The 24,433-nt window shown below is 34.3% G+C and overlaps 1 protein-coding gene across 1 annotated transcript in view; it reads left to right on the forward strand.

Annotated features, from left to right (window-relative positions):
- BRIP1 (BRCA1 interacting DNA helicase 1) overlaps positions 1-24,433 on the forward strand; it is a 186,412-nt gene that overhangs the window by 30,735 nt on the left and 131,244 nt on the right. The window contains exons 6-7 of the mRNA XM_068978905.1: positions 16,788-17,078; positions 22,748-22,969. Coding sequence (XP_068835006.1) covers positions 16,788-17,078; positions 22,748-22,969 — 513 coding nt within the window. The remainder of the gene's footprint in view (positions 1-16,787; positions 17,079-22,747; positions 22,970-24,433) is intronic.

Raw genomic sequence — 24,433 nt, forward strand, 5'->3', positions numbered from 1 at the left:
TCAAGAAATTTGTCTATTTTATTCAAGTTTTTAAGTTTGTTGTCATAATATTCAAAATATTCTCTCTTTAGAAAAAGCTGTAGAATCTACAGTGTTATTCCCTGTTCATTTCTAATACTCAGAATTTGTATTTTTTTCTCTGTATTTTTTGATCCATCTGGATAGAGATTTATACATTTTTATTATAGTTTAAAAACTTGTCTTTGTTGATTTTTTTCTTTAATGTTTTTCCATTTTCTGTTTCACTGACTTTTGCTTTTGTCTTTATTTCCTTCATTTTGATTTTTTTTAGATTTATTTATTCTCTTTCTAACTTCTTAAGATTGAAGCTTAGATAATTGATTTTGAACCTTTTCCCCTTAAGACAACCATTGAAAAGTATACATTTACCTCTGCTTTCTGTGCATCACACAGATTTTGATATTATATTACTTTTCCCCTCATTTTCCTATTGATTTCTTTTTTGACCCAAGATTTATTTACAGTAAATAAACACTAAATAGTTTTTTCCCCAGATATTTTCCTCTTACTAATTTGTAATCTGTGTGATTAGAGAGCATATTTTTTATGATTCTAGTTGTTTTAAATTTAATAATCTGTTTGTGAAAGCTCTGAATTTTTAGAAAGAATATGTATTCATTTATAGACTACTCCTCTGCTATTTGGTGAGTTAGTCTATAAATGTCAGTTAGCTCAAGTTGTCTTGATTGTGTTGTTCATGTCTCCTGAGTCATATTTTTTTTTGATCTATTTATAAAGCAGAGAAGAGGAATAAAGGTTCTGTAATGGTAGATTTGTTTCTGTCACATTTATCTATCTTGCTTCCTGGAATTTAAACTCTGATATTAGAAGTTGTATACACATTTAAGATTTTATCTTCTGGGTGTGTTAACATGTCTGTCATTAAGAAATGTCTTTGTTCTGAAATCTACTTTGCATAACTAATATAGTTGCTCTGACTTTCTTAGGATTAGTGTTTGAGTAGTGTATCTTTTTTCATCCTTTTAACTTATATGTTTTTACATTTAAAATGGGTTTCTTATACATCATTGAATCTTCTGTTTTTATCCACTCTGATAAACCCTGGCTTTTAATTGGAGTGTTTACACCTTGTACATTTAATATAATAATCAATATGGTTGTTTATATTTTCTATTTGTTTCCGTTGTTCTTTATTTCCTTTTATAATTTTTTTGGCCTTCTTTTGGATTAACTGGCCGTGATTTAGGATTCCATCTTTTCGCTACCATTTTCTTCTTACTATAACTCTTAAGTTCATTTGTTGTGGAGTTTCTCTGAGGTTTATAATTTGCATCCTAAATTTGTCACTGTACTTTCAAATATTTTACTTCGCATGCATTTTGTGAATGCCTGCGTGCTCAGCTGTGTCCAGCTCTTCTGACCTCATGAATTATAGCCTGCAGGCTCCTCTGTTCATGAGACTTTCTTGGCAAGAATATTACGGTTGGTTGCCATTTCCTCTTCCAGGGAATCTCCCTGACCCAGGGTTCGAATGCACATCTCCTGCATCTCTGGATTGGCATACACTTAACAAACAGTGTATGAAAACCTATTCCCAGCCACACTCACCCTCTGTGATGGCCCACACTCAGTGGAGCGTGTGTCTCTCTGAATCTGAATAAATCTACTTCTTACCTAAAAAAAAAAAAAGACAAACCTTCTCTTACTATACTTTAATTTCCACTTTCTCCCACTGTGCTTTTATTTCTACCTTCTCATATGTCGTTTTTGTTATATAATTAATTTCTGTATGTATTATGAACCATAGAGTATTTTGTTATTATTTTTCCTTTAAATCATCAGTTATGTTTTTGATTTTGAATTTTTTATTGAGACTTTATTTTTATACAGCAGCTTAAGGATCCCTACAGAATGGAAGGGAAGGTACAGATATGCCCTACCCAACTCATCCCATTATCAACATCCCCCACCAGAATGGCGTATTTCTTTTTAAAAAAATTTATCTATTTATTTAGCTGCATTAGCTCTTAGTTGTGGAATGCCTGATCTTCACTGCAGCATGCGGGCTTCTCTCTAGTTGGGGCATTCAGGCTCCAGATCATGCAGGCTCAGTAGTTGGGGTGTGCAAACTTTAGCTGCCCTGTAGCATGTAGGATCTTAGTTCCCTGACCAGGGATTGAACCCTGCATTGGAAGGTGGATGATTAACCACTGAACCACCAGGTAAGTCCTTAGGATGGTACGTTTCTTACAGTTGATGAACCTACATTGACAGGTCATAATCGCACAGAGACTAGTTTACATTTCCACATGCTAGCTATGGGTGCTGTACATTTAATGGGTTTGGAAAAATGTTTCATAACGTGTGTCTGTGATATACAGCGTATTTTCACTGCCCTAATAACCCTCTATGTTGTGCCTATTCATACCTTCCCTCTCTTCCTGCAAACCCCTTTCAATCACTGATCTTTTTACTGTCTCCATAGTTTTGCCTTTTCCAGAATAGTAAATATATTTGGAATCATACAGTATGTAGCCCTTCAGATGAACTTCTTTCACTTAGTAATATTAAAGATTCCTCCTTGTCTTTTTGTGACTTGATAGCTTATTTCTTTTAGTTCTAAGTACTGTTGCATTGTTGGAATGTACCATTGTGTATTTATCTATTCATCTCCTGAAGGACATCTTGATTGTTTCCAAGTTCTGGCAGTTACAAATAAATCTCTCAACATTTGTGTTAATGGATATTTGTTTTTACCTCCTTTAGATAAATACTAAGGAGCATGACTGCTTGATCATAGCATAAGAGTAGGTTTAGTTTTGTAAGAGGCTGACAAGCCTTCTTTCAGAGTGGCTGTACCACTTTGCATTTCACCAACAATGAATGAATTACTTTTGTTCCACATCTTCATATCCTGGTCAGCATTTGATGCTGATCATTGTTCCTGATTATAGCCTTTCTCATAAGTGTGTGGTATTATCTCATTGTTTTAATATGCATTAGTCTAATGACATATGTTGTTGAACATCTTTTCATATGCTTATTTGATACCTTTTTGGCTTGTTCTTTGATTTTGTTCATCAGAATTTTGTAGTCTTATACGTATTTTATCAGATTTATACCCAATAATTTCATTTTTGGGGTACTAATATAATTGGTATTGTGTTTTTAATTCAAAATAATCCAGTTGTTCATTGTTGGTATATTAGAAAGCAATAGACATTTTTTTATTATTATTTACGCCTGCACTGGGTCTTTGTTGCTATGCCTGGGTTTTCTCTAGTTGCAGCATGCAGGGGCTACTCTCTAGTTTTGGTGCATAGACTTCTCATTGTGGTGGCTTCTCTTGTTGTGGAGCACAGGCTCTAGAGAGTGGGTTTCAGTAGTTGTAGCAAAGAGGCTCGGTAGTTGTGGCTCATGAGCTTGTAAGTGCTGGCTCAGTTGTAGTGGCGCAGGGGATTAATTGTCCCGTGGTAGGTAGAATCTTCCCAGATAAGGGATTGAACCCATGTGGCCTACACTGACAGATGGAGTCTTAACCACTGGACCACCAGGGAAGTCCAGAAACTAATTGACTTTAATAAATTAACTTTGTATCTTGGAATCTTGCTATAATCACTTACTAGTTCCAAGAGGTTTTTTGTTGATTCTTCCAAATTTTCTACATAGATACTCAGCAAACAGTTTTATATCTTCCCTCTCAATTTGTATACCATATATTTATTTTTCTTGTCTTATAACATTAGCAAGGACATACAGTTGCAAAGGAATGGTGAGAGGGAATAGCATTGGCTTGTACCTGATCTTAGAAATCTTCAACTTTCTCATCATTAAATATAGTGTTAGCTGTAAGTTTTTTGTAGATAGTCTTTATCAAGTTGAGGAGGTGCCCCACTATTTGTAGTTTACTGAGAGTTTTTATCATGTATGTTTGGATTTTGTCAAATGCTTTTCTGCATCTAAGATTTCCCTATAGCTCAGATGGTGCCTGCAATGCAGGAGACCTGAGTTCAATGCCCAGATCAGGAAGATCCCCTGGAGAAGGAAATGGCAACCCACTCCAGTATTCTTTCCTGGAGTATTCCATAGATAGAGGAGCCTGGTGGGCTACAGTCTATGGGATCACAAGGAGTTGGACATGACTAAGTGAATATGTAGCATTTTTTTTTTAGCCTACCGGTGTGTGATGGGTTACACTGATTGATTTTCAAATGTTGAACCAACCTACATAGCTGGGGTAAATCATACTTGGTCATGGTTTATAATTCTTTTTACATATTATTGGATTCAGTTTGATAATATTATCTTGATATTGTTTAATGAGGATTTTTGCATTCATGTTCATGAGAGATATTGGTGTGTAGCTTTCTTTTAATGTCTTTGCCTGACTTTGGTATTTGGGCAAATACTGGCCTAATAGAATGAGTTGGCAGCATTCTTTCTGCATCTATACTCTGAAGGAGATTGTAGAGAATTGGTAGAATTTCTTCCTTAAATATTAGGTAGAATTCACAAGTGAATCTGTCTAGGTGGTGCTTTCTTTTTGGAAGATTATTAATTATTGATTTAATTCTTTAGTATATCGAGGCCTATTCATATTGTTCATTTCTTCTTGTATCAGATTTGTGACAAATTGTGTCTTTCAAGGAATTGATCTATTTCATTAGGTTATCAAGCTTGTGCACATAAAGCTCTTCATCATAGTTTTTTTTATTATCCTTAGTGTCCATGGGCTCTGTAGTGATGTCCCTCTTTCATTTCTGATACTAATAGTTTTTAAAAATATTTATTTGGTCATGCTAGGTCTTAGTTGTGGCATGCAGGATCTTCAATCTTCTTTGCAGCCTGTGAGTGCTGTAGTTGTGGCTTGAGGGCTTTTTTAGTTGTAGCATGCAGATTCTTAGTTGTGACATGTGGGATCTAGTTCCCTTACCAAGGATCAAACCCAGGACTCCTGCAGTGGGAGCTTGGAGTCTTAGCCAGTGGACCACCAGGGAAGTCCTAATATAGTAATTTTTGTCTTCTCTCTTTTTTCCTTAGTATTCTGGCTAAAGATATTGATTTCATTGTTTTTTTTTTTTTCCCAGAGAAACAGGTTTTGGTTTCAGTGATTTTTTCTCCTTTGGTTTTCTTGTTTCAGTTACATTGATTTCTGCTCTATTATTATTTTCTTCTGCTTAATTTGGATTTAGTTTGTTCTTCTTCTAGTTTCCTAAGGTAGAAACTTAGGTTACTGACTTTAGATCTTTCTTCTTTTCTATATATGCTTTCAATTTCCCTCACAGCACTACTTTGACTGCCTACCATGTATTTTCATAGGGTATGTTTTTATTTTCATTTAGCTGAAACTATTTTTAAATTTCTCTTGACTTTTTTTCTTGGATCCATGTGTTACATAGTTGTATGTTCTTTCAGTTCAGTTCAGTTCAGTCGCTCAGTCATGTCCGACTCTTTGCAACCCCATGAATCGCAGCATGCCAGGCCTCCCTGTCCATCACCAACTCCCAGAGTTCACTCAGACTCACGTCCATTGAGTCCGTGATGCCATCCAGCCGTCTCATCCTCTGTCGTCTCCTTCTCCTCCTGCCCCCAATCCCTTCCAGCATCAGAGTCTTTTCCAATGAGTCAACTCTTCGCATGAGGTGCCCAAAGTACTGGCGTTTCAGCTTTAGCATCATTCCTTCCAAAGAACACTCAGGGCTGATCTCCTTTAGAATGGACTGGTTGGATCTCCTTGCAGTCCAAGGGACTCTCAAGAGTCTTCTCCAACACCACAGTTCAAAAGCATCAATTCTTTGGCACTCAGCTTTCTTCACAGTCCAACTCTCACATCCATACATGACCACTGGAAAAACCATAGCCTTGACTAGATGGACCTTTGTTGGCAAAGTAATGTCTCTGCTTTTCAATATGCTGTCTAGGTTGGTCATAACTTTCCTTCCAAGGAGTAAGCGTCTTTTTTTAATTTCATGGGTGCAGTCACCATCTGCAGTGATTTTGGAGCCCCAAAAAAGTCTGACACTGTTTCCACTGTTTCCCCATCTCTTTCCCATGAAGTGATGGGACCAGATGCCATGATCTTCGTTTTCTGAATGTTGAGCTTTAAGCCAACTTTTTCACTCTCCTCTTTCACTTTCATCAAGAGGCTTTTTAGTTCCTCTTCAATTTGTGCCATAAGGGTGGTGTCATCTGCATATCTGAGGTTATTGATATTACTCCTGGCAATTTTGATTCCAGCTTGTGCTTCTTCCAGCCTAGCATTTCTCATGATGTACTCTGCATATAAGTTAAATAAGCAAGGTGACAATATACAGCCTTGACATACTCCTTTTCCTATTTGGAAACTATCTGTTGTTCCATGTCCAGCTCTAATTGTTGCTTCCTGACCTGCATATAGGTTTCTCAAGAGGCAGGTCAGGTGGTCTGGTATTCCCATCTGTTTCAGAATTTTCCACAGTTTCTTGTGATCCACACAGTCAAAGGCTTTGGCAAATGATAAGATACTGGCTTTAGTAATACCCCAATTGATTAGGCTCTGGTTAACTAGTTTCCCCTGAGGGCAGGCTTTGTTAAGAAAACCAGAGTGCTCTGCTATATTTCAAAATGATTCCCTTCCCCCTCCCATTACTAGGAGCACAAGGTGTTTTTCTCCCCTGTGTGTTGAGGGAACCTGATCTGGCTCCTAGACATAGCTCTCACAGTATTTGGGAGCCCTCCATGACTAAGTGCCCCTAAATTTTTAACTAAGAGAGTCATGCATATTGAGTCTGTCGCAGTTCATCATTTACAGTTCAGGCTTTGTTAGCTCAGCACTTGTTCCTGCACTGGTTTTCACTGGTATTGCTGCTCCGTCAAGCTGTTACTTCCTGTATTCACCTGTCTCCTAATCTTAAAGGCAATGGTTTGTCCTCCCCTCTCTTACAAATCCAGGAAAAGTTATTGATTTTTCAGTTTTGTTGCCTTTTACATGTCAGGATGGAGTGGTGACCTCCAAGCTATTTGTATCAAAAATGGAAACCAGAAGTCTACCTCCATTTTTTAAATAAATTTACAAATCAGGAAAATTATTTTTTTCTTCCTCCTCTTATTTCCTTTTCCTAGTTCCCTTCATCCCTTTATGTAGATTCAGGTTTCTGTATTGTTTAATTTTTCTTTTCGCTTAAAAGGCTTTGTTTAACATTTGTAGTGCATTCCTGCTGGTAACAGATTTTTCTGTTCATTTAAAAAAAATGTGATACAGTGTACATAACAAAATTTGCCATTTTAACCATTTTTTGTGTTCAGTTCAGTGGCATTAAGTCTGTTCACATTGTTGTGAATTCTTCTGTCTTGCCAACTGAAACTCTGTACTTAACTAAACAATAACTCCTGTTCTCCCTTGCCTCAGCCCCTTGATAACTACCATTCTCTTTTCTGTCTGTGAATTTAACTACTCTGGAACCTCATGTAAGTGGAATTGTACAATGTATGTCCTTTTGTATCTGAGTTATTTCATGTCTTCAGAGTTCATCCATGTTATAGCATATGTCAGAATTCCCTTTTATGATTAAGTAATAGTCTGTTCAATGCTTGTATACCACGTTTTGTTTATCCATTCATACTTCAGTGGTCATTTGAGTTGTTTTCCTCTTTGGCTATTGTGTAATGCTGGTGTACAAATATCTTTGTGTTCATCTCTGCTTTCACTTATTATGGATATATACCCAGAGGTGGGATTACTGGATCAAATGGTAATTCTGTTTAATTTTTTGAGGAATTTCCATCCTATTTTCCACAGCGACTACACTATTTTATATTCCTACCAGCAATGTAGGAAGGTTCCATTTTTTTTTTTCCCCTGGCTGTTTCTTGAGGTGTGTGGGATCTTATATCCCTGACCAGGGATTGAACCGGTGCTGCCTGCAGTGGAACACGGAGCCCTGATCATTGGACCACCAGGGAATTCTCAGGAAGGTTCCAGTTTCTTCACATCCTTGCCAAGCACTTGTAATTTTCTATTCTGTATTATGTTTTCTTTTTAAATTATAACCATCCTAATGGATGTGAAATGGTATGTCTTTGTGGTTGTGGTGTGCATTTCCTAATGATTAGTGATGTCAAGCATCTTTTCATGTGCTTATTGTCCATTTACAAATCTTCTTTCCTCATTAAGTAAGTATTTATTTGTTTGGTTGCGCTGGGTCTTCCTTGCTGTGAGCAGGCTTTCTCTAGTTGCAGCGAGTGGGGCCACTCTCTGTTGCAGTGCCCTGGCTTCTCATTGGGCTGGTTTCTCTCGTTGCAGAGCAAAGGATCTAGGGAATGTGGGTTTGCAGCACAAAGGCTCAGTGGCTGCGGCTCATGGGCTCATCAGTTGTGGTGCACAGGCTGATTAGTTGCTCTGTGGCAACTAGTGCTGCTTTAGAGGCTTATGTACTGATAAATTTGTCTACTAATTTTTAACAGTGGTGAAAGGAGCAAAAATCTCTTTCATTTATAGCATTTTGGTCAGTATGTAGAAGATGACATCACAGGATGGCTTTGTTTTCTCATTTTAAAAGATTAATTGAAAAAAGGTTGAAAAATGCCAAAATACTGTACGATAAAGGAGAAAATAAAAATGTCAGACAATCCCAAAGGATTTTTGAAGTAAAATATACAACTGCAAATATCATAAGGGTTCAGTTGGATTAATTTTCACCAACTAAATAATATATTGTTTTACCGCCGTTTCTGTATTCCTAGGTTTTTTTTGATTCATGGCTTGATTGTTTAGATTTCATAATCATGTAGTTTTATTCAAGGAAAGTACATAAGTTAGTTCCTGCTATGGCATAGTTTGTCTCCCTACTGCTAATGTTAAGAATCGACTACTTGGTTAAAGTGGTGACTACCAGGTCTCCAATATAAAGGCATATTTTTCTTTTGTGATGCTTGGAGTCTATGTGAGTATCTTGTTTCCCAACAACATTTACCCAGTGATTTTAGCATCCATTTATGTACCTTGTAGGAATCAACTATTACATGGCAGTTGTAAAATAGTGATTTTTGAAGATTTTATCATTCTATTTACAATTTTTAGCTAGCATTTTTCTCTAAGGAAGAACTTTCCTTTTTCTCCCCCATTTCCTTTCTTTGATTCTTTTTTTCCTTTTTTTTTTTTTTGTTGTTGTATCAATAAATACCCCAGGTATTTCTCATGAAGTTGGTCAGTGTGACTACTCTCTATACTTTGAGACTCACTGCTGTAGTCACATGTGTATAAAGTGCCTACTGTTCCAGGAGGACTGTTGCTCTGTACAGGTTGGTCATCTTTATATTTGTTCTTAAACTGAGAAGTCTTAGAAATATGATTGTTCTAGAATAAATTTAGATTAAAAATTATACCACTTCGGGGTGTTCTTGGTTATAAACTCAGAAACTGAGGCAGCTGTGTTAAGGAATTCCCATTTACAGTAGGCAAGAAAGTAAACAGTAAGTGGAGAGTAGGGTAACAGACACTTACGGTATCAAAAAACAACCGTGAAAAGGATCTGTCTTAATGTGCTAGCCCACTGCAGTTTAACATATTGCTTACAACCTTCACAATAGAATTTGAGTGACTTCAGTTACACATTCCAGGAGACTGGCAGTCTGTTACAATCAGAATCTGAACTTTAGAGCAGGCTAATTTACAGCGATGGGATGAAGAAAGTTGTGGATTTGTATTACACACTCTCACCTGACACTGTATCTGATCCCTTACCTGCTGATTGACATCTTGAATGAGCTCTTTGAAGCAAGTTCCAGCTTAATTAAAACGTTTGCTTGGTTAGCAGTGATCTGTGAAAGCCTGTGATAAATATTGAATCAGGTTCACCTGCTGGTTGCTGAGAGTAGATAAACAGCTGCCTTGTGCAGTTTAATCATGAAACTGTGGCAGTAGAGTACTACTGTTTGAATTTTTAAAAAAGAATAGTTGAAACGGTATAGTTATGTCACTTTTGCTATCTTAACTAGAGTGTGTGCCTACGTGAGATTTTGCACAACAGGCATTCAGTACCTCTTTGGATGGCGTGGACAACAGCAAATGGTTGATAAAGATTAACAGTAAACCTTCTTTCATATGCCTCAAAGTGTAATTCAGTATTCATTAACTTGTTTTTACCACTAGTTCTTCATGTGCATGATGTTTGGAAATAAAAAAGGGCAGTATTTTGCTTTTTTTTTGTCAAGTTAAATGGTAGATTAAAAATGATCTTGTTAATTAAAACTTTAAGATTTAAAGTTATGAATTCTAACTTTTCACAAATTTATCATGAATTTTGTAGCCACTTGAAGAACTTCAGATTTTATTTTTTCATCTGTAAAATGGAGTTAGAAATAAACATTAGTGAACTAAATGTTATAGAATTTTGTTAATATTGCATAACTAACAAACCTTAAAAGAGAAATTATTTTACAAGCAGTAGATGAATCTTTATAAAATTATCTTCTTTAGATTATCAACTTGTTTATTCCTTTGCAGAATTAATGTGACTAAGTTCGTTGTAAATAAAATGCTATTTCTATTTTATTTTCTTTGTAAAATCAGACATAAATTCTGGAATAAAATCCTCACCCAAATAAGTCACAGTCTTCTGTGAGCACGTAATGATAAGTTATGGACTCACTTTCTAAAAATGCATACAAAATTGTGTTTGTAGTTTCCGGGTGATCCCAAACTCTCTTCTCTGTAACAATAGTGAAGTCGCTCAGTTGTGTCCGACTCTTTGCGACCCCGTGGACTGTAGCCTACTAGGCTCCTCCATCCATGGGATTCTCCAGGCAAGAATACTGGAGTGGGTTGCCATTTCCTTCTCCAAGGGGTCTTCCTGACCCAGGGATCAAACCCGGGTCTCCTGCATTGGAGGCAGACGCTTTTAGGAGTCTATTTCCTAATCAATTAAGTTGAAAATTTTGGTCACGAGAGATTAAGATGATAGTTGTTCTGTTAGGTATTAAGCTGCTGAGGAGCAACCAGTGTATTTGCTGTTTTAGGTTTCATTTGAAGCACTTTTTAGCATTTTCCAGTGTTAGGTACTACGTTCCTTAGCTCGAAGGATTATCTACTGTAGTGGGGATTTCTAATTTTTTACCTAACGTTTTTATAGTTGTATTCCTATCATCAGTTTGTTTGGAAGTGTATGGGGAAAATAAAATTTTATTTAAGTCACACTTAACCTGCTCAACACTTTTTTTGATCTTTATCTATGTTGATACACAGAACTCTGGTTCTTTTTTTTTTTTAAATTATTTGCAGTATTCCATTGATAGACTCCACAATTTATTTACTCATTCTTTTGCTGACACATTTAGCTTCTTTTTCTCACTATTACAACAGTGCTACACAGACTATCCCTATTGTATCTCTCTGAATCTGCAAGTCTGTCACTAGCAGGTATGACTAGCAGGCTCATGCTGGGCCCAAGCATCTGTATATATTTGATATCACTATATCACAACTCTTGTTCTTCAAAGTGATTGTGTCACTTTATACTTGGATCAGCAGTGTTTAAGAGTTGCTGTATATCTTTTCTGACACCCAGTCTGGTGGATGTAAATGAAATACAATTAGGGTTTAATTGCATTTTCCTAATTAGTTTCCCTGGTGTCTCAGACAGTAAAGCATCTGCCTACAATGCAGGAGACCCAGGTTCAATCCCTGGGTGGGGAAGATCTCCTAGAGAAGGAAATGGCAACCCACTCCAGTATTCTTGCCTGGAAAATCCCATGGATGGAGGCACCTGGTAGACTACAGTTCACGGGGTTGCAAAGAGTTGGACACGACTGAGCGACTTCACTTTCTTTCTTTCTATAATGAAGTTGAACAGAAGGTTGCATGTCTTTTCAGATGTTTGTTGGGTTTTCTGCTTTTCTCTCCTGTGATTTTTTTTGTTCTTGGATTCTTATTTTTATATTCGGTTTTTAAAAAATTGGTTTGTTGAAATTCTTTATGTATTATGAAGACTGATCCTCAGTTGGTTATGTACAGCATATGTATCTTCTCAAGATTGTTTTCAGTCTATTGTGCTTTTGGTGTATTGTTTAAGAAATGCTTACCTATGTTGAGGTCCTAAAGATCTTTTTCTGTATATAGGGACAGAGATTTTATGACCCATACAACCTAGAATATTTCCTCTCTGGTCCTTTGTAGAAAAAGTGTGACGCTTGCTCTAAACAGTCTCTCAACTGAAGAATTTTTCGCCCTTGTGGAACGTAATCTCCATCTTGTTAGAAAATATTTGATTTAAATGTCAACTGATAATAAGTTAAAATGACTTTTATGAAGTAAATTTTATAGCTTATACTTAAGAATATTTTGTAGTTGCATTCAGAAAATAATGCACTTAGAGTACTAAGTGAAACTGGTATTGATAATCTCCTATAACACACCCTGTAGAACAATTAAAAAGTGAAGATCTCTTTGTCGGTGGAATGAAATAATCTTTGTCATTGTATTCTATTTGGCCTAATAATGTCAGGAATTCTAATGTTTCTTGAATGAATGAATGGATGGATGGATAGATGAATGAATGAGATAGTCCATGTAGAGTGCTTAGCACAGGGACAACCTTAATAAATGATAGTTATTAAATGAATGTATCAGGATATGTGTTTGCCACTCGCAACTAAAGTGGCCCAAATATTAACATAACAAGATGATTTTTCTTTTTGTTCTTGAAAAATAAAAAAAATTGTCCTGTACTTTTTTTTAAAAGCTAAACTTTTTATTTTGAAGTAACTTTTTGATATGTGAAGAAGTAAAATTTGGGCATCAATTAAACATCTACAGATAAATAAAATGTGGTACATGGGTACAGTATTTGGTTTAGGGACATTAGTCACAATCCATCAATTAAATTAAGTTACAGTTATATGCAAAATACCATGCTCAATGAATGAGTATATGAAGTAACATAAGACCATTTCTGTCCTCAGGAATTTGCAGTGTGGTTGAAAGACAATGCATGCACATATGGAAAAGTATGTTACTGTTTCATGGACCTAGTTTTATATTTATTTCATGCAGATAAGCTTCTTTCTGGTCTTTTCCCCCTCTCTACTTCTTTATGTGCTAATTTTTCATATTAGCATATCGTTTTATGCTTACTTTTAGAATTCATTTCATAGACTCTGTTTAGATACTCCCCTGAGTTATGAATTCACAAAATAACTTTTCTGACATTTCTAACTACTCCTTTATTATTATTCTTTTTTAGGCGTATTTAGTCACCATGCTAATTTTTATTTTTCCAAGTAAATATAGTAATTTTAACATAGTAATTTTCATTGTTGTTCAGGGGAAAGGTTGGCGAGAGCTATGAAACTTTAGAGGTTGACATAGTTACCTTAATCTACTTATACTTTTGATTATAACCTTGTGAAAGGAATAGTGGCAAGGACTCAGAAGTTGCCCTTTCAAGATCAAATATTATATTCATTCTTTATCCTTTCAAAAACTATTAATGCATATCTATATAGTCTGACAAGAGAGGGAATAAATAGAAATTGTTGGACACAAAGATAATTTTCTAAAATCCCTGGTTGCTCCTAAGAACAGTTTTTGGCTATTGTAGATTTGAAATGTATTTTTAAACAGTTGACTCCTACATGTGGAACTAATACAACTGTCACATCCACATCTCTTATGATAGTAGATTTTTTGGGGGCTGTTATTTGGGTTAAGTTTTCTTGCCTTTTGTTGAAGAAAAGGAACTCTAGACAGTTTCCAGCTATGGGAAAAGAAGTCATCTCTTAAAGAGATTAGTTCTACCATGTGATATTGGTACTTACAGTTCTTAGAGATTTCAGGTTTGGGGAACCTATGTGTTTTATCTTTTTGATGTTTAGATATTCTTTCTTGATTAGAAAGAATACTTTTTAATTTATTCTCCAGTTTCCTGAAACAATCTATATAAATTTAAAGAGCAAAAGCAAAAGAAAAATATCCTTGTGGGAGGAAAACTTGATCGTTCATCAGCAGGAGAATTACTTGGTGAAAAATACTTAATTTTGTTCACCAGTTGTTTTAAGATCCCTAGGTCAAAGAGTTTCAGAGAGAGACCAGAAAATATTAGCCTAATTTTGAACTAGAGGATTTTATGAGTTCTTATCATTGTTGTTTTCAGGATTCTTTCTCTGTTTTCATACAAAATTGAAAGTTGCTGATTTTGGTACAAATAATTCTCTTTTGTTCCTAAATAATTGTTTGTTTTTTTTAAGCCTCTGTTCTATTATTGCATTCAGTGTTTTCCATCTTCAACTATGATTATACCAAATCCTTTAAATAGGAACTTCAATAGGAGATCACTTCTGAAGAAGTAATTCCTCTTTAATACTGCAAATAAATAATCAACTTTCTTAGTTTCTGTCTTCTACTCAACTTGCCCAGCCACTCACTGGAAACCATCATCTTGAGGAGTTACCCTTGATTTCATAAATGGTATAATTCAGAACACTTGAAGATTTAACAAACATAAAACATTTTTAATATAGAAATTAGTTCTGTTTTATAATTTTCTTCAATTATGGAGTGAAAAACACATTTAAGGTACATAAATAAAGCTACTCTAGTGAGAACTTTCTAAAACAAGTCCTGTATCTTTTGCATTTGTTAGTTATATTGTTAGTATAGCATTTTAAGATAAGCAGATCCCTTTAAAAAATATTAGTGCAAATACTGCTTTTAAAATTAAAAACATTTGAATGCAAAGCAGAAAGTTATAAGACTGTATAACAGCATCCTTTTTTATTGGAAAAATATGAAAGATATATTTATATGTAGGAGGATCTGCTAGTTATGTGTTGTGGTTGACTTATTTTGTATTTTTCTATAATGTTGGATTTTTTGTTTAGAAAAATAGCAGAATGAAAATAAAAGGAGTAGATCCTAAAGCTTTAAGTGGAATTCATGTTGAAAAGTATCATATCAAAAAGTATGTTTTCCAAGCCATGAGAAAAAGACTACTTTATTGAATTACTTTTAGGCTTGTATATAGATCCATAGAGAATATTGTAGTGCATTGGGCCTAGCATTCTAATATTCACAATGCATTTAACTGTATCATAGGGAAGATATATAATTGAGTGAAAAGATTGAAAATATGAAAATAAACTAATTCTGCTACCAAGAGTTACCTTAATTCTTTTACTAAGTTAATTAATTTGATCATTGAAAAGGACAAAAAGGAATTCAGTCAGAAATACCATGATATAATTTGCATTCCATTTTCTGTGTGACCAGAAATTGTTAGATATTGCAACATATGTAACATAAACCACATGTCAGCTGTTTCCTGCCTCACTGTTGACAAGAGCCCCATTCATAACTCTTCTTTTATCCTTTCAGTGAATAAGTAATTATTCAATATAGAAGGCAGGATATTTGGAACTGGCTATTTAATGTGGCAGCACTCTGTAATGAAATCTGCTGTTACTGGCAACCTGAGAGGGGAATGTAACAATTCCAGCATGGCTGTAACTTTATCTGCTTTGACTGACTGTTTATTTGGCACATCAGTGAACCTTTTATCCCAGTGAGTGACAGCTCCAGAAGGGTCACATTTACATCCATTCTATCACGTATTGTAATATTTAATGGCGGACAAGGTTGAGCGAGACTGAGAGTAATTCAAACTTGCTTTTCCACTGAGTTGAGGCTAAAAGACAGCTTGATCCCCAGTATTGTGGTGTAACATGCTATGACTTAGCATTTGTTTATGAAGGCTAATCTTACTGATTATAATTTAAAAAAAAACCAGTTAAATGGAGTGTTTGTTCTACTAAACTTAAACTCTTTAGTACAAGTTCTCTTAAGCTACTGTGCTATTTAGTATTTTTCCCTATCAGTGACCATTCCTATAAACTAACCATTTCTTAATCTTTCTCTTAAAGAAGGCTGCATTCTGTCTCATTTGTATAGTAACTGAGGTTGAGAAGAGAATAGTTATTAAGAACCAGTGTGTTCTAATATATAGCATTACGTTTTTTTTTTTTAATTTTTGAGTTTGGAAATAAGAGAAAAGCCAGGTAAATATTATAATGTACTCCTGATATTCCATATGGTATATTTAAGGAGCCATTTATGTAACTTTTAATTATGAAACTGAATTCAGTAAAATTGTCTCAGAAAAGCTATCTTGAATGATAATTGTACTGATGGATTTATATTTGATGACCGGTAATTGAATTTCAGATATACTTGTTCCACACAAGCAGTCTGTCTTCATTATTAAATATTAATAATTTGCATTCATTTTCATACCTTTGCTAGAGAATAGTTTTCTCTTATTGTTTTTGAGTGATGATTTAAATTCAGCTTGATGTTTCTATTCTTTATAAGTTATATTTAAAATGCTTTTTAAAATACTGGTTTATTAAAGGATATTTGAATGGATTGTGCTGTAAAGAAAAATAGCACTCTTAAATCTAAATTTAAACTGTAATATCACAATTCACTTGAAGCCTAAGCAAAAATGATAATTGTCTTTCATTTTGTCTTAGTTTTATAATTTATGAAAGAGGAAATTAAAATGTACTTAAAACATTTGAAATTTGAGAGTTGGAGTAGTATGTTAGAAAACAATGCAAATGTGGAAACATTTATAACTCAAGAGTGAAAGAGAACCAATTTGAAATTGAATTTGCAGTTTTTTCTTTAAAGGCAAATTTTATATGATGTGACATTATGGAATTTCCCTTTATTTGGCAACTGTAATTCACTACTTATAGTTTTGACTCCATAAAAAGTTTGATAAAAATTTTATGGTAGTCCAGACATTAGTTATCTTTTCTTTCCTTTGTTACAGCCCCCTGGTCACTGTTCTAGGTGCTCTTGTTCTACTAAACAAGGAAACAGTGAAGATTCTTCAAATACCACTAAGAAGGATCATGGGGGGAAGTCCAAGATACCCAAAATATATTTTGGGACACGCACACACAAGCAGATTGCTCAGATTACTAGAGAGCTCCAGAGAACAGCATACTCAGGGGTCCCAATGACTATTCTTTCCAGCAGGGATCATTCTTGTGTCCATCCGGAAGTAATAGGTAACTTCAACAGAAATGAAAGGTGCATGGAACTGCTGGATGGAAAAAATGTGAGTAAAGTTCATTTATTTTAGGCAAAAAATTAGGCTGAAAGATAAAAATTACTCTATTTTTAATGTGTTCATTTTATATGTACATTTACAGTGATAAGTCAGATTGATTGCTAGTGTTGATATTTAAAAAAAATAATTTTACCGTAAGGAAATCTTTTATTCAAGTTTAAAATTATGAGTTTTTGTGCTAAAATGTGGGGATATTTATTTAATTCCTTGAAAGTTAATTTCCATGTCTTAATTTCTTCTTTTAAAAGTAGTCAAACATAGAGGTCAAATGAGGAGAAAAAAACATTTAAATGATTTAGCCTAACTAGATCTAATTGATATATTTTACATATTTAAAAATTTCAGAATAAGGTAATGTGCATATGACCTCTCTGGGCAAATTTTAAAATGTTTTTTAATTGAGAAATGTAATGACTGTACTGTCTCATAATTCTGATTAGTATAAACTTCTTTTAAAAATTACAGTAAGTTATTAATTAAAGATATGTTATTTATGGCTTTGAAATTTTCTGGGGAAATTTAGAATAATATGAATTTTGGCTAGGTGGAAATAAATAAATCTCACTAAAGTCATGATTTTTTGATAATATTTCGCCAGTATTAGTTTATTTGTCTGTGTACAAGTTAGATAACTAGTTTACTCTAAAATTGAAGTTACAAGTCTGGAATTATACCCAGAAATTATAGTTGAACCATAAATTGATAGTATATGAAATGACCAATGATATTTTAACGTAATTTGAAAGTTCTGTCTTTCTGTATTTTGTCAAACGAACATAGTTGGTTCTACACAAAAGTCTAAGAGCTATAGCCTCTTAGACTCTAGTTTCATTTAACTGTATATCATCCCCTAATATATAATGTGAATAGATTATTTTGTATTATGTTTTTCTTTTTCAGTGCTTCCTATTATTATATGAGATTTATTCAACCTTTATTGGAATTATTCAAAAGAAGCCTCAATAGATATGCAAATCCAATAGATAATATGAAATATAAGTACTATGAGGCTTCAGTGGAAAAACTTAAGTGACTTTTTTAGAATCACGAAGAGAATACAGAATAACTGAATGAAAACCATTGTTAAAATTGTATGATCATATTTGTTTCCATATATATTCTTTCTAACTGAGGAATTGTACAATCTTTTCACTGTATATTTTAAAAGTTCTTTTCAAAGAGAGATAAAAATATTAAAAAGCTGAATGTTAAAAAAATAATAAAATAGAGAAAAGGCTCTTCATGATAAAAACCCATAAATTTTATACTTAAGTAGATTTCTTTCCATATGTGGCTAACCGATCTACTAAATTCTTCAAATGCTTGAAATTTGTTTTTAGTCTGTGCAGGAAGATTTGCTAGCATTGTCTTTTTTTATTTTTTTTTTGCTACTTGCTATTGAGAAACATCATGTGATTATGCATTGAAAGCAAATATTTTATGTAGTCTTTTAGAATCTTGCAGTGTTGGTTATGTCTTTTGATTGATCTTTAGTTTCCTAAGTTTGAATCTTGTAAAAATAAAAATCAAATAGACTTGAATATTCAGAACATTTCATTAGCCTTCAGGTACTGTTTTAAAGTAGACAAATATTTTATTTTTGAATATTGACAATATAAATAATTGAAGATATCTGCATTTGTCTTGACTTAATTCTGCCTCAGAATGGCTAGCTCATAAGGCATACATGAACATTCTCTTTCTTGTTCCCAAGCCATAAGGGTAATTTGGTATTGTAATGAGGGCCAATTACAAAGTCACTAAAGGTGTCTATGTTTACTATGGCTGAATTACCAAAGAGAAATGATAAATAGATAACTGACAGTTTAAAGTGAAAAAGAGTTTAGAGTGTGATAACACTTCAATTGACAGACTCCCCTCTGGGTTATATTACACTGCTAAAATGGATGAGCTTTTCTGGTTTTGCTATCAGCCTGCACAGCAGTGTCATTCTAAGTGCCCTTAAAGTGTAAACTTTCTGATTTTTTGGCTTGATCCAAAGGCACATGTGTTTTTGTTCACTGTTTCTTTTATATTCCTATACTGGAAAAGCAATGCACTTATCTGCTAAAAGTAAAATTTTGTTTCAATTAAGAAAAAATCATCTTAACTAGCCCTAGAAATCATTCTAAAAAATTATTTTAGGTATAGAAGAATATCTGTTTTTGGTTAAGATGAGATTTAACAGTCCATAACCATAGACTTGAAGGCAACTTAGTGATCACTTTGTTATCAGTACAAATAAAAACTTTCAGAATAGTATGAAAGGTACTTGGAATGAAGAAATGGTAAATGTCATTATTAAGCTCAATCTGATATCAAAGTCAGTATGAACGATACTAGACATATTTCCATATTTGGGTCTCTAGAGCCAAAATCATAGAATTTTAGAGCTAGAAAGAACTTTAGAAATAGCAGTCAGTGGTCGGAGAACTCTTAAAAGGCTTCTAGTTCAGCTACTCTTGATGCCTAGTCACATGAGAAAGATGGGCCCTGAAGTTTGCCCAGTGACAGACAACTAATCAGCAAGTTTCCACTTAACCATTACAGTTTTCACTGCATTAGAAACAAAAACAGATGGTGGCATATGGTATAGGGAAGTTGACATGGCATGAAGGATTAAAAAGAATAATAGACATTAGATAAAGTAAGTGAAAATAATACAAAATTGAAGCAAGTGAAGACGGTTAGGTGAGCCCTTTCTAATTCTAACACCTTGGAGGAACAATAAGTAGTATGACTGAATTAGCAGTCCTCAGCTGATCATGCCTTGTCCTTGAATTTGAAGACATCTTTTGTAGGTTATGACCTTTTTTATGAGTTACTCCATTTCTAGCAGTGTCTAGATATTTTTGTATATGTAATAATGTATGAATATTTTTAAAACAGATTTTTGTTTTTGATGGTTTGTAGATAAAGATACACACACACGCACATACATCTCCCCAGTGGTTAAGAATAACAAACTGGGAAAGATAAATATTAGATTTCAAAATCACATTAATTTTTTTTATTGATATATAAAATTAATGAAAATTAAAATGGTCCATTATTTCACCACCTAGTTCAGTTCAGTCGCTCAGTCGTGTCCAACTCTTTGCAACTCCATGAATTGCAGCATGCCAGGCCTCCCTGTCCATCACCAGCTCCCAGAGTTCACTCAGACTCACGTCCATTGAGTCAGTGATGCCATCCAGCCATCTCATCCTCTGTCATCCCCTTCTCCTCCTGCCCCCAATCCCTCCCAGCATCAGAGTCTTTGCCAATGAGTCAGCTCTTCGCATGAGGTGGCCAAAGTACTGGAGTTTCAGCTTTAGCATCATTCCTTCCAAAGAACACCCAGGGTTGATCTTCTTCAGAATGGACTGGTTGGATCTCCTTGCAGTCCAAGGGACTCTCAAGAGTCTTCTCCAACACCACAGTTCAAAAGCATCAATTCTTCGGAGCTCAGCCTTCTTCATAGTCCAACTCTCACATCCATACATGACCACAGGAAAAACCATAGCCTTGACTACACTACCTAGTACCAGATGACAATTGAAAAAGAAAACTAACATACATGGTTAGAGACTCAAAATTATGGAAAGGTATTAAATGAAAGGAGAAGATCTCTCTTCCTAGTTCTTTCCATCCCTTTAAGAGACCTACTGTAAAGTTTTATGTATATTCTTCTAAAACATTTATAATATGTATTTTGTATAATGTATGTGTATGGATTATTTTTAAAGCTTAAAAATCAGCACAAAGACAAATCAGCCTCATTTTTTAAGGACCATACTTTGGTTCAATTCCTGGGTTGGGAAGATCCTCTGAAGGGAGAGCATGGCAACGCACTCCAGTATTCTTGCTTGGAGAATCCCCATGGACAGAGGAGCCTGGTGGCTACAGTCTATGGAGTTGCAAAGTTGGACACAACTGAGTGACTAAGCATAGCACATACCATTTATATGAATTTGCCAGAATTTATTTAACATATCCTCTGTTGGTAGATATTTAGTTTATTTCCAATTTGATGGGAGCTATTAAACAGTGCACTATATATATAATCACATTAATGGTGAAATTTTATTTGGTAGTTAAATTTCCTGTGTATTTCTAATAGAAATAGAAGTTTATACTTATAATTTTATACACCTTTTAATAGGATGTGATGCCTTTGCCAGGACTGTGTTTTATCAAACATCTTATTTTTTGATTAGTGTATATATGTTAATAAAATTTTTTTACTTCCAGTAATAGAATGGCAAAGGACATTAGTAGATAGTACCTGAAAGAAGATTCTATTTTTGCCTTTAAAATAGGCAAAAATAAGATAATGTTGATAAAGGTGTGGAAAAAGGGTAATATAAAATGTTCATAAACATTTTCTGGAGGATAATTTGATGACACGGTTTTCAAGAAACTGAAAAATATACTCTCCGATCTCATAATGCCACTTCAAAAAATGTATGATAAGAAAATATTTAGAAATGGGCATAAAATTGCTTATTGCAGCATTATTTATAAAGCAAAAATTGAAACCAGTCTAAATGTCCAGTGGTAAACTGGGTCATCAGATGTGGCACACTAATCCAATATATGTTAGCAACAATGAAAAGAGCTTAGTGGTATGAAAAGATATATTTGATAAGATTTTCAATAAAATAGGCTATGAGAAAAAAGGCAGGACCAGTTTTGTAAAAAATACTTAGTGACTGGATTGTTAGTAATCCTCAGTGCATGCACCTGGGGAAAATTTGATTTGTTCTCATTTTAATATTGGGTCACATTACAGAGATATATTGATAAATAGAGAAGACATCTGAAATGAGATACATCAAAATATTAATAGTACATTTTTGATAAAGTAGGATTTTAGATAATTTATAGATTTTTGGTACATTTGTATTTTCCAATTTTATATGATGAATACTTTTGTCCCCTGGGACATTTCTTCTTCCCTCTTTCCCACTTTCCATTCTTTTTTCCTTCTTTTGTTTTTATTAATATTTGTATTTGATTAAGTAGTACTGTCTCATGGCTCAAACTGAAAAGATACAGAAATGTCTATAGAGAAAAATCTCTCTCAGTCCTATCCCAAGTCACTTGGCTCTCATCTTTGAAAGCAACTAGTGATACTATTGCTCTTATATATCCTTCCAGAAATATTTTTGCCTAATATAACTTTAATCATAACAAAGTCACAACAAATATACTTAAAAAAATATGTTTCTCCATATACACTACCATATGTAAAATAGAGAGCCAATAGAAATTCGCTGTGTGACTCAGGGAACTCAAACTGGGGCTCTGTAACAACTTAGAGGGGTGGGAAAGTGTGGGAGGTGGGAGGGAAGTTCAGGAGGGAGGGGGCATATGTATACCTATGGCTGATAACATGTTGATGTATGGCAGAAACCAACACAATATTGTAAAGCAGTTATCCTTCAATTAAAGATAAATTAATTTAATAAAAATGTTTCTCAAGTTAATCTGGTGTGTCTAGAGCTGTACTGATCTGGAGCTCTGAGTTAACTAATGTAGTTCTTTAAAAAGGTTATATTATAGACCTGGTGTACTCTGTCTCCTCTGTTAAATCTTTATATTGTGGCTTTAATGATGTTTTAAAGATTCTGAGATAAACTTGTTTTAGTTCAACTGTACATATTTGTTTTCAGGGAAAATCCTGCTATTTTTATCATGGTGTTCATAAAATTAGTGACCAACACACATTACAGACTTTCCAAGGGATGCACAAGGCCTGGGATATAGAAGAACTTGTCAGCCTGGGGAGAAAACTAAAGGCATGTCCATATTACACAGCACGAGAACTAATGCAAAATGCTGACATAATATTTTGTCCCTACAACTATCTTCTAGATGCACAGATAAGGGAAACTGTGAGTAGATATGTAAAAATTAAAAGAATTTTTTTCCTATTTATTGGGATATAAGTGATGGATGTAAAAACTTTTAGATGTTTTAATGCCTTTTGCTTTATACTTAATTTATGAAAAATGTATAAACAGATTAGAATGTTCAAAGTGTATTCTAGGAGATATTAAAAAATGAATTTTAGACATTGTCGATTTAATTGTCAAAGTAATAAGTACTTTTAAGGACTTAGTACTGAAGTGGAATTATAAAAGAATTTTTCATCCTTGACAGTAATGACGTTTTGGGCTACATACTTCGTTGTGGTGGGCTGTCCTGTGCATTGTAGGATGCTTATTAGTGTCTGGTTTTGTACATTAGATGCCAGTATTACACTCACAGTTGTCACAGTCAAAAATGTCTCCAGACATTGCCAAATATCCCCTTGGCTGCAAAATTATCTCCATTTGAGACTCATTTATAGCTATCACTTTATGCATAGTCAGAATTATTATAAAATATTTATCTAAAGAATCTATGTTTTGAAGAACTTACAGCATTTGTGTTTATTTGCCTGGTTCTTAGAGACATCCAGTTGTTACAGCATAAGACAAAGAATGAATAATGGTATATTATTACTCCTCTTTTTAGAACTGACTGTACAACTCTCATTAGCTTTCTATTTCTGGAAGTTCAAAATAAATGGGCATTATATTTAATACCCCTATGCTTGAGCATGTACACAGCCTATCACAAGGACTTCTCAGCCCCTTCTGCCTCCTTGCCGTCAGCTCCTCCAGCTATACATCCTTTTGTTTCGTTGTCTTTCAACTAGGTCTGTTTCCTTTGACCAACTGTATATATCAATGCCAAGTCAGTCTTTCTTATATTACTTTTATAACATCTTTCCTCTGCTTAAAAATCTCATATGGATAAAGTCCATATTTCTCAAGCTTTCTCTCAATATGATCAATGGTCTGACCTGAATCTGCCTTTTCAGCCTTTTCTGCTCCAGATTTCCAACCTGAGCACTTGAAAAATTACCTCAAGATCCCTTGAGGATACCTTGTTCTTTCCTGTATCTCTGCTTTTGATTACACCTCTATGTATTGAATTGCCCTGCTCTCTCTCTATCCAAATCCAAATTCCACTCATCTTTTAAACCCCAGTATATTTCCTACTCTTTCATTTTTTTCCCCTCAGCCATCTCCAGCCCTCTGTATAGTATTGTTCCTCAGAATAACTCAGTGGCAATTGCTTTGTGACATTTTGTATTAGAACTCTTTCAGTTGCCATTAACACAAACCCAGCTTTGGTAAAACATATGAAAAACATACTTGACTATTGTGGTGGCTTTATAATCAGGCAAATTCTTCCCAGTGGAAACAGTGATTAACTATAGTCAGCTAGCTTTTTTCCAGCTAGGTAACCTGGAAAAAAAAGATAGTCACCTATAGTTACTCTGGATGGCCTAGATTGGATCTCATACC

This window comes from Capricornis sumatraensis, chromosome 8 (assembly GCF_032405125.1).
Source record: "Capricornis sumatraensis isolate serow.1 chromosome 8, serow.2, whole genome shotgun sequence".
Taxonomy (NCBI): Eukaryota; Metazoa; Chordata; class Mammalia; order Artiodactyla; family Bovidae; genus Capricornis; species Capricornis sumatraensis.